Source organism: Monodon monoceros, unplaced genomic scaffold (genome assembly GCF_005190385.1).
Source record: "Monodon monoceros isolate NGI ecotype Baffin Bay Population unplaced genomic scaffold, NGI_Narwhal_1 Super_Scaffold_3, whole genome shotgun sequence".
Taxonomy (NCBI): Eukaryota; Metazoa; Chordata; class Mammalia; order Artiodactyla; family Monodontidae; genus Monodon; species Monodon monoceros.
Genome location: NW_021703780.1, coordinates 24,176,747 through 24,187,816, shown reverse-complemented (window position 1 = coordinate 24,187,816; position 11,070 = coordinate 24,176,747). Strand labels below are relative to the sequence as shown.

Here is an 11,070-nt window from a genome sequence, read left to right as displayed (position 1 = left end):
GCAACGAACTTCAGACCTGAAAACGGCCAACGAGTTCAGCGACGAGGTGCTCGGTTCTTTCGGAATCCGAAAACTGAACGCGCCGGTGCTGCTCGGCGTGTCTGCGGAAGCTGCGCTCACCGACCACACGAATCCTAGCAACTCTCTCCGGACTTGCAGTTTCTCTGAGGGCGGCTCTGTGTTTATAGTTTTTCATCAAGCTCCGCCTTTTCCCTCCTCAGCCAATCACCGAGCTCAGTGTGCTGCCGGGTCGGGAATATTCCAGGGGTTTCTCCTCAGGTCCTGCCCCCCGGCTTTCTGGGACCAATCAGCGCCCTGAGTGTTGCCGCTCCCAGAACTCTCCAGACTCTTCTGGGGCTTGCTGGCTGGCACTGGCTCGGGGAGGGGGCAGTGGGTGGGGAAGGAGTGGGAGGAGCTGGCGGGTCCGGAGGGGGGCCGGGGGCGTTGACGTAGTCCACGCAGTTGCGTTACAATGGAGATGCTGCGTCTGACCTCATGGGCTAGCAGGGAGTCAGGATAACCTGTCTGGGCCCTGCCAAAGTTGTAGGGCAGGGCGGGTGGGGGGTGGGGGGACACTGGCTGTGCAGTTTGGATATTGAGGGAGCCCCAAGTTATAGGCGCTCCGCAAAACGAACCGTATCAAACTGCATCGAAGGCGGCGGGACACTAGGTGAGCCACGAGTACTCTGATTGGAATGGGCTGGGAATAGGCAAGACGAATAAGTCCTTGTTTGAGAAAGTGCTGGAAAGTTCTCTAGTTTGTTTAAATCTAAGGTATAGGGATGTGGGCCAGCCAGGGAAGGGGGATCGTTTAAGGACCGCCAAGGTGGCTGGGATTGGTTAGAGCTGCCAGAAAAAAGTGAAGGAGCTGGTCTGTTACTGTCTCCAGATACCAGTTGTTTTATTTGGAAGAAGATTAGAGAAAGAGACAGCCTTAGAGAGCACAACCTCACCTGAGAAAACTCATGAGGGCTTGATTGGGTTCCTAGCAGCCGTCTTCAGACTGGCCCAAATGTACTCCCACCAATCCCTAATAGAGGGTAAAAGGCGATCAGCAGGGTTGCTAAACCCATGTGACTGATGTCTCCTGTGGAGACAAGAACTTCAAATAATCAGAGTTCAGCAGGAGACAGGTACAATGCCAGAATAAAAAAAGTCACAGACAGAGGAACAGGACAGTTGAGTCTGGCCCTGTGAGAAATTGAAAACAGCATTATGACGCTGTCCTAGGAGTTGGCTAGGAGTTCTTTTGTCTACCTTGTACATAACCTTGTCTGGAAGAGATGTTTGCACACCCAGTATGTGGCAGGATTATTCACAATAGCCATAAGGTGGAAGCAGCCCAAGTGCCACAGAAGGAATGAATAAAGAAATGTGGTATATACATACAATGAAAATTATTCAGCCGTAAAAAGGAAATTCTGACACGTTGTAAAATAGATGAACTTTTAGGATATTATGGTAAGTTAAATAAGCCAGTCACAAAAAGAAAAATAGTGTGTAATTCCGCTAATGTGAGGTACCTAGAGTAGTCAAATTCTGAGAGACAAAAAGTAGGCCAAAAGGAAAACCACTAGTAGGCTAATGGTTTCCAAGGGCTTGGAGGAGTGGGGAAATGGGGAGTTGTTTAATGGGTATAGAATTTGTTTTGAGAGATAAAAAACTCTGTAGACTGGTTGGGCAAAAATGTGAATGGACTTACTACTGAACTGTATGCCGAAAAATGGTTCAGATGGTAAATTTCATGTTGTGTGTATTTTACCACAATTAAAAATAAATAAAAATTAAAAGTTCTCTCTGAAATTTTATCTCATTCTTTTCCCACAGGCCTAGGAAAACCATGGCTGCTGCTAAGGGAACGGCCATTGGCATCGACCTGGGCACCACCTACTCCTGCGTGGGAGTGTTCCAGCACGGCAAAGTAGAGATCATCGCCAACGATCAGGGCAACCGCACCACCCCCAGCTACGTGGCCTTCACGGACACCGAACGGCTCATCGGCGACGCGGCCAAGAACCAGGTGGCGCTGAACCCACAGAACACCGTGTTCGACGCGAAGCGGCTGATCGGCCGTAAGTTTGGCGACCCTGTGGTGCAGTCGGACATGAAGCACTGGCCTTTCCGGGTGATCAACGACGGTGACAAGCCCAAGGTGCAGGTGAGCTACAAGGGGGAGACCAAGGCGTTCTACCCCGAGGAGATCTCGTCGATGGTGCTGACCAAGATGAAGGAGATCGCCGAGGCGTACCTGGGCCACCCGGTAAGCAACGCGGTGATCACTGTGCCGGCCTACTTCAACGACTCGCAGCGCCAGGCCACCAAAGATGCCGGGGTGATCGCGGGGCTGAACGTGCTGAGGATCATCAACGAGCCCACGGCTGCCGCCATCGCCTACGGCCTGGACCGGACGGGCAAGGGGGAGCGCAACGTGCTCATCTTTGACCTGGGCGGGGGCACGTTCGACGTGTCCATCCTGACGATCGACGACGGCATCTTCGAGGTGAAGGCCACGGCCGGGGACACCCACCTGGGTGGGGAGGACTTCGACAACAGGCTGGTGAACCACTTCGTGGAGGAGTTCAAGAGGAAGCACAAGAAGGACATCAGCCAGAACAAGCGGGCCGTGAGGCGGCTGCGCACCGCCTGCGAGAGGGCCAAGAGGACCCTGTCGTCCAGCACCCAGGCCAGCCTGGAGATCGATTCCCTGTTTGAGGGCATCGACTTCTACACGTCCATCACCAGGGCGCGGTTCGAAGAGCTGTGCTCGGACCTGTTCCGGAGCACCCTGGAGCCCGTGGAGAAGGCTCTGCGCGACGCCAAGCTGGACAAGGCTCAGGTCCACGACCTGGTCCTGGTGGGGGGCTCCACCCGCATCCCCAAGGTGCAGAAGCTGCTGCAGGACTTCTTCAACGGGCGCGACCTCAACAAGAGCATCAACCCCGACGAGGCGGTGGCCTATGGGGCGGCGGTGCAGGCAGCCATCCTGATGGGAGACAAGTCTGAGAACGTGCAGGACCTGCTGCTGCTGGACGTGGCTCCCCTGTCGCTGGGGCTGGAGACGGCTGGGGGCGTGATGACTGCCCTGATCAAGCGCAACTCCACCATCCCCACCAAGCAGACGCAGATCTTCACCACCTATTCGGACAACCAGCCCGGCGTGCTGATCCAGGTGTACGAGGGCGAGAGGGCCATGACGCGGGACAACAACCTGCTGGGGCGCTTCGAGCTGAGCGGCATCCCACCGGCGCCCAGGGGAGTGCCCCAGATCGAGGTGACCTTCGACATCGACGCCAATGGCATCCTGAACGTCACGGCCATGGACAAGAGCACGGGCAAGGCCAACAAGATCACCATCACCAACGACAAGGGCCGGCTGAGCAAGGAGGAGATCGAGCACATGGTTCTGGATGCTGAGAAATATAAAGCTGAGGATGAGGTCCAGAGAGAGAAAATTGCTGCAAAAAATGCCTTAGAATCCTATGCTTTTAACATGAAGAGTGCTATGAGTGATGAAGGTCTACAGGGCAAGATTAATGAGTCTGATAAGAAGAAAATACTGAGTAAATGCAGTGAGGTCCTTTCATGGCTGGAGGCCAATCAACTGGCTGAGAAAGATGAGTTTGATCATAAGAGAAAGGAATTGGAGCAGGTGTGTAACCCAGTCATCACAAAGCTCTACCAGGGAGGATGCACTGGGCCTTCCTGTGCAACAGGGTATACGCCTGGAAGGGCTGCCACAGGCCCCACCATTGAAGAAGTAGATTAATCTTTTCTGGAGCTGGAGGGTTCTAGGGTGCCTCTAAGATGAATTTTGTTCCCCTCATCTTTAAACATGGTTATGATTCCTGAATCGACTGGACCTGAAGCTAAGTTACCATACCTTTTGGATTCTGATAGAGGAGTCTCATATACCATCTCTTCACACTCCAACATCCTGTTTCTGACTCTGGATTGAGACTCTTAGGGAAACTAGGCCTCTCTCTGAACCATTTGAAGAATTTGAATGTCTGTTATTTATTTCCAGCCTCCCCAACTTTCTTCTTCCTGTGTGGATGGTTATCTGTCCCTCAGTAAATTTGTTCCTAAAGCAAATTACTTCTGGTATTTTTAGACTGTGAGTGTATCTTGTAAAGTAGGGAAAAGGAGCGCTCCTGGAGAGACCATCTGTGGTCTGTTTGTGAGCTAATTGTGAATGATTAAGCTGATAAGGCCAAAGTATTTGAATTTTCATGAGCTAATTGTTTCAAGAAAAAACAACGTTTGATCATCAGGCACCTTTAGCCCCAGTTAGAGTAGTTGCTAATTAGTTACTGCTTATATTCAGTGATAGACTGATTTCTGTGCTTAGGGTTCAGCTGCTTCCAGGGGTGGGTGGGTGGGGCGGTGGTGAGGGCACAAACTTCTGCTTGATGTCCTGATGTCACTTACAGGTGGGGCCTAGGAGATCCAGCGTCTGTGCACTCAGAGTTCATTATTACAGTCCTTTACATGCTGAAAATATTTCTACAACAAACTCCTAACAAATGTGTACTTTTATGCAAGATGAGAAATGGAAGATGTATTACAATCTTATTCCTTTAAAAAATATTTTCACTTATTGTGTCATAATATCGCATACTTATAAAGCCTTGGGGACCCGAGTATAGAAGTACGTGTAACTGTGTAACTGCATTTGTGTCCCTTTCTGTTTGAGAGGGAAATATTTTTTAAGTGAAAATATTAGAATGGGTATTTCTAGCCCCGAGCCAGACTGTTTGGTTTTACTCAGTCCTTTACAGGACAGTCCTAGGCAAAACCGTAAAAGAAATGTGGACCGAGAGAGTAATATCTTTACTGGGAACCTTTGATAAAATCGAGATATGTGCGCAGGCTCCTCATCTCCGGGACTTCTCAACATTTTTTTTTCTTTACTTTTATCAAAGTGTAACATACATAGAAAACTGTACAAATCATCATGGGTTTTCACAAGCTCCCCAGCAGTTTGCAATAGGAAGTGTCTTTAGAGTATGAGCAAATCATGCTGGAACTGTACTTATAAGAAAGGAACAAAAACCCGAGAGGCGGTGAGGCGCCCTGCCCGACGCTCGTGCAGCAGCTGGGGCCCGCGCCTGCGCGGTGGGAGCCTGCTACTCCGGGAGGAAGTCGGAAGGCGGGAAGCTCCGCCCCTTTCCCGGCTTTGGCGTTCCCCTTGGCTCTATCCCCCCCCCCCCCCCCCGAGCCGCGAGCCCGCGGGGCGCTGTCCTCCACCCCTCGGAGCTCTCCGCGGCGCTTCCCGCAGCGCCTGCGCGACCCCGCCCCGCCCCACGCGCGGGTTCGCGTTCCAGTTGCCGCCAGGCCTTCGGTCCACTGCACCCGGCCCTCGCACTCCCGGTCCGGCGGGCGCCCAGCGGCGCAAGCACCATGGTAGGTACCGTGACGTCACAAGGGGGCGCCCTCGGGGAGCGCGGGCGGTTGAGACGGTTGGGGGCGGGGCGGGGGTCCCTCTGGGGGCTTTGTTCTTCTGGACTGGCGTTGGGCCCTAGGACTTTTCCCTCCATCCTTAGTTCCTGCGCCTAAAGTTCTTTGAGGAGAGACCTGGAAGCAAATAGGATTTTTTTCCCCCATGAGAAAGAAGGAAAAAAAAAGAGTCGGCGGAGACAGCAGTAGGAACAGCTAGACCTCAAGGATCATTTCCCTGACGGAGAACAGGCTCCGGGAGGGTGCGGGTGGAATACTCTCTACAGTTCTCTGGGAGGCGTGGACAGGACCCTAGGAGAGGTCGTCCGTTGAGAGACGAGCCCGAGGTGTGTAGCGCAGAGCCTCTCTCTGGGGCTTTATGTCAGGGGCTCGAGGTAGTGTGCATAATCATCTGGGCTCCAGCTGTTCATCCGAGTGTTCCTTCCTGTGAAGTTTTGAGAACTGCCAGAAATGTGGCAGGGATCCCAATACCAGTATTCGGTAATACTAGCAGGGGGACACGCCTCTTACCATGTCCCTTCCCATATGATGGTTTTCCCTCTCTCGCCCAATAGCTCTTCTATTCCTTTTTCAAGTCCCTTGTGGGCAAGGATGTGGTCGTGGAACTCAAGAATGACCTGAGGTAGGTACCTGCTCTGCCAAGTCTGTAGGGGGTGGATGTGCCCAGCGCCCTGGAACTTCTTTAACAAGTATTTGAGGGCTAGGCAAGGTGGGAGGGATACAAAGGAAATAAATGACTTGTGCCTCAAGCTTACAGATTAGCTGAGGAGTTGTATTTTGTACTGGAAAAAAATACAAAGAAGTATGTAAGTAGTAAGTACTAGAGAGAAGACAGGGCAGACGCGTCAATAACATTTTTTACAAAACGTAGTTTTGTTTTTCTGATTATATATTCCTTTGACCCAACTTCTAGAAATGTAAGTATCGGTTCCTCAAGTAAAGATGTATGTACAAAGATGTTGGTAGATTTTTTTTTGTAGTAGTAGCCAAAAGTTGGGAAAATTAAAATAGTCATAAACAGGGAATGCGTTAGATTGTGGTATTTCCATATAATATAGCTGTTCACATAGAAATGAGATGTATTAATATGGAAAGCTGTTGCAGAATAGTATATGTGGCATTATCTCCTTTTTGTTGAAGAAAATATAAACAGAAGACCAATGCAGCCCCTTCTGTCTATACTGCTTTTACATCCCCTATCCCCTTGTATCATTAGCTTCTAGTCATTTTTCAGGAGTTGGATTAAATGCTGTATCCTTGGACTTTCCTGGTTCTTCTTCTAGCCAAGTAGACGCTTCCTTTTCTTTCTTTTTTTTTGGCCGTGCCACACAGCATGTGGTATCTTAGTTCCCCCACCAGGGATTGATCCTGTACCCCCTGCATTGGAAGCATGGAGTCTTAAACTACTGGACCTCCAGGGAAGTCCCTACCCAAATAGACTCTTCTGTCAAAGAGTCTTTTTTTCTTCCTAGCGGCTTCTCAAATTGTGATTTCATAGAAATGTATTTACTGTTTAGGATCTATCTTTCCTACAGGGCCAAGACCATGTTTAAGCTCACCACTGTGTAACTAATGTCTAGCACAGGCCTGGTATCAATATATAGTAGGTGCTTAATAAATGTGTGCTGAAGGAAAAAAACATAGCCAACATTTGAGAACCTCCTATAGACTAAGAACTACTCTGAATACTTTACATTTGTTAACTCATTTAATTCTCAGAACACCTCTACATGATATATACTATTGTTCCTGTTTTACACATGAGGAAACTGAAGCTTGGATAGGTTAAGAAACTTGGTTAAGTCTACACAAATACTAAAAGACAAAGCCAGAACTTAAATTTTTTTTTTAAAATTAAATTTTTTAAAATTAAAAACAGGGTCATAGTTTCTATGCAGCTGTGAAACTTGCTTTCACCTAATGGTATGTTGCGGATATTTTCCAGGTCAATAAAGTTGATGTTTAGCGTTTTAACTTTCTTAATGTCTGAATGGCATTTTTCTTAGCTGGCTAGAACTAATTTAACCAAAACCTTGCTGTTGGACACTTAGGCTGTTTCCAATTATTTGCTTTTATAAATGGTACTGCCCTGAACATCCTCATGCATACATCTTTGTATACATCTCATTTCACTAGAAAAAATTCCTTTAAGTGAAATGTACATTTAAAATATTGATACATATTACCTGATTGTCCTTTAGAAAGTTTGAATGAATGTATTCTCTCCCCAGTGGTTTCTTCTTCATTTCTATGTGAGATAATTTCTTAGTGGGGGAGGCATTGACATGGCAGGGAACGGTGAGGCAAGGAATTTGCCTTTTAGATCAGAGATTTCGATTTATGGCACTGACAATGCATGTAGTATTGAGGGCATATATTGATAGATTGGGTCCATATAGAGACAAGTGTGGAAAGCACAACTACCCTCAGCAATTCTGTGAGATGACTTGTTTTTTGATTTTCCTCTTCTTCCTGGGTCTTCCACATGGCAAGAATAACTGTTATGTTATAGCCCCAGATCCTAAAGCAAGGACTTAAAAGATTCAAAGGTAATCCATTGGGTTGGGAGAAGAGCTCTTTCTCTTGTGCTGGTTGTCAGACCACTTTTGTCCTAAATATCTCATTCTAAAGGGACTGAATGAAATGTTACCACCTTACGCAATTCCTGAAAGTTATTGCATTGCTGCAGTTGGTGATAAGGCGCTGTCAAAAGTTTTTTAGCAGCCAGAGATGTGGTAAAACCACCACTGAGGCAGTTGGTCTCAGACACTGGATTTCAGACACTTAGAATTTTACAAAAATTAGGGCCAACAGAGAACTGACAACTTGAATTTTGGCAAGGTAAGGATTTTTTTTTTTTTTTTTGCGGTATGCGGGCCTCTCACTGCTGTGGCCTCTCCCGCTGCGGAGAACAGGCTCCGGATGCGCAGGCCCAGCGGCCATGGCCCATGGGCCCAGCCGCTCCACGGCACGCGGGATCCTCCCGGACCGGGGCACGAACCCACGTCCCCCGCATCGGCAGGCGGACTCTCAACCACTGTGCCACCAGGGAAGCCCCGGTAAGGATATTTTTAAAACTGCGATTTATTAACAATCATATTTTTTTTTAATACAAAAAAAAAAGGAAGGGCAATTAAAGAGCAGTTATTCTTAGGAGGAAACCAATGACAACCTTCAGCACACTATATACACACTACACTAGCCTGCGTTTCCTCTTTTGTCACGGACTTATGAAACCTTTGAGCGCACATCAGTATTTGAGAACCAGTTCTAAGGAACTTAGAATCTGATGATGACATGCAGAATGGTTAGGATGAAGGCAGCCAGGTTGGAGGCTGGCCTGGATTGAGCTGTAAAGTCATTAGACCTTGGTTTGTAGAAAACATACTACAAAGAGAATTACAGAAATGTTAGAAAGACATCAGCAAACCATAGGGATTCGTGGGACGTGGAGGATGGAGAAGTACAACTTATAGGATTTGAGGTTGTGAGACTTCGTGTTGAAACTGTTGGCAGAAATGAAAGGATTGGGAGAGGTAGCATGGCTTGGAGCACTGGTATTTAGATAGCATTCCTCTTTAACATTGCAGGGGGCTCAAGGATTGAGGAAGGGAGAGGACATCCCTGTGCCTGCATCATCAAGAACACTGCTAGCTACCTACTTTACCTACTTTACATATGAGGCTCTGGTTCCAAAGCAATAGTATTTGAAAATAGCTGGTGGTTCTGGGGGTTGGACAGGCCTGAACCAAAGTCTCTGTTTGTTCTAAACTTGGGCAAGTTATAAAACGTTTCTGAGCCCCTGGATGGTTAATAGCTACCTTATGAAGTGGCTGTAAATATTACAAATACGCAGAATACAGGTCTAGCCCATACCAGTTGTTTAATGGTATCTGCTAAGAGTGAGTTGGTTTAGGGAGAGGAGGGGTTATTTTAGAGGTCTAAAATAACACACTGCTGTTTTTCAGAGGTCTAAAATAACACACTGCTCTGGAAGCACCTACTTTCCTAGTCCAGAGCTTAGACATATCCCTTTTTGGTTCTGCCTTTCCTGGTTTCCTCAAGTACTTTTTTTTTTTTTTTTTGCGGTACGCGGGCCTCTCACTGTTGTGGCCCCTCCCACTGCGGAGCACAGGCTCCGGACGCGCAGGCTCAGCGGCCATGACTCACGGGCCCAGACGCTCCGCGGCATGTGGGATCTCCCCGGACCGGGGCACGAACCTGTGTCCCCTGCATCGGCAGGCGGACTCTCAACCACTGTGCCACCAGGGAAGCCCACCTCAAGTCCTTTATTTCCCCCCAACCGTGCTCTTATCCCTGCTCTGCAGTCACCTCTATGTTGACTTTGGTATAAACTAATTGGGTTTTACCCTCTCTCTGCCCCTGACAGCATCTGTGGAACCCTCCATTCTGTGGATCAGGTGAGAATATAATAAGGGCCCTGAATGGGGTCTTGGGGAAGGAGATGGGAGAGGTTAAGGGCTGCGTACATTCATCTTGTCTCTAGTTCTAATGATGGTGTTCATCTTCTTTTCTTAGTATCTCAACATCAAACTAACTGACATCAGTGTCACAGACCCTGAGAAATACCCTCACATGGTGAGTTGTGGATGGTAGAAAAGAGGAAACATCTCTCAAAGCAGGAGGTCCCTGGGTGGATAGAGGACATTTTTTAAGGGTGTTTTCACATTTGTCTATCTTTGTCCAGTTATCAGTGAAGAACTGCTTCATCCGGGGCTCAGTAGTTCGCTATGTGCAGCTGCCAGCAGATGAGGTCGACACACAGTTGCTACAGGATGCGGCAAGGAAGGAGGCCCTGCAGCAGAAGCAGTGATGGTTCCTCCTCCCTTCCCCTCCTTCCACTGGTGACCCTTAACCTCATGTCCCAGCCCGGGAGGCCTCCCTCCCATACTTGAGGTGTTGTTTGTTTCTACATAGCAAAGGCTTTTTTTTTTTTTAAGGGATGTGGATGAGAGGAATAATAGTAGGGAGCAGCTATCCTCTGTTGAGAAGGGGAGGAAAAGTAGGCTGGGAACTGCGAAACCTTCCCTGGCCCCAGCACCTGCCTTTCTCACTTCTTCCCTGGAGATGGTGGGAAGATCTCCCAGATCTCTCCAGGGTAGCACGTGATTCATTTTGGGGATGGAAGGAATCTGTCCCGCATCGGGAATAAAATTTATGACGCAAATTCTGGTTCTGTGTGTGTTTTGGGAAGGGGGCTGGAGAATGGGAAAGGGGTGCTAAATTCATACAAGCCCTGTTACTCTCATTACCCCAGCCAAGAATCCAACCCATCCCGGCATTATCTGCTGCTACTCTCCTTGGTATAAACCATATCATTACCTCAATTAGACTACACGTGTTTCCTGAACATTTCCCTACTTAAATGGCCTACCTATCGCAGCCTTTTGCTTATCCTGTACCTATGAGTGCTTGCTGTCCTATTACCATGAAAGCTAATGAGACACCAAAATGCGTTTAATGCTGCTGGATTTCTTCCTCAGCCCAGCCAAACCAGTACACTCTTTCCCAATATCTATTGCAGATAAATAAATACAAGTGACAAAATACTGTGGAGAGTTGTGACTGGAAATTAACTTTCGCTCGTTTAGC

At 48.2% G+C, this 11,070-nt stretch overlaps 2 protein-coding genes across 2 annotated transcripts; both read left to right on the top strand.

Moving 5' to 3' along the window:
• Positions 1–1,831: 1,831 nt before the first annotated feature.
• LOC114907481 (heat shock 70 kDa protein 1-like) lies at positions 1,832–4,049 on the top strand. Its single transcript, XM_029243189.1, has one exon. It carries the CDS (start codon positions 1,841–1,843, stop codon positions 3,764–3,766), a length of 1,926 nt encoding a protein of 641 aa, XP_029099022.1. The 5' UTR covers positions 1,832–1,840; the 3' UTR covers positions 3,767–4,049.
• A 1,121-nt stretch (positions 4,050–5,170) lies between these two features.
• Positions 5,171–10,645, top strand: LSM2 (LSM2 homolog, U6 small nuclear RNA and mRNA degradation associated). Its single transcript, XM_029244420.1, has 5 exons — positions 5,171–5,403; positions 6,012–6,079; positions 9,848–9,878; positions 9,997–10,056; positions 10,166–10,645. The coding sequence occupies exons 1-5, from the start codon at positions 5,401–5,403 to the stop codon at positions 10,289–10,291; spliced, it is 288 nt and encodes a 95-aa protein (XP_029100253.1). The 5' UTR covers positions 5,171–5,400; the 3' UTR covers positions 10,292–10,645.
• Positions 10,646–11,070: the final 425 nt, after the last annotated feature.

Bases quoted from the DNA above. Each gene is read 5' to 3' on its own strand.
- LOC114907481 (XM_029243189.1), top strand. From the start codon at position 1,841: ATGGCTGCTGCTAAGGGAACGGCCATTGGCATCGACCTGGGCACCACC.
- LSM2 (XM_029244420.1), top strand. The intron at 6,080-9,847 runs GTAGGTACCTGC...TGCCCCTGACAG, and splicing joins GAACTCAAGAATGACCTGAG to CATCTGTGGAACCCTCCATT. The intron at 10,057-10,165 runs GTGAGTTGTGGA...ATCTTTGTCCAG, and splicing joins CTGAGAAATACCCTCACATG to TTATCAGTGAAGAACTGCTT.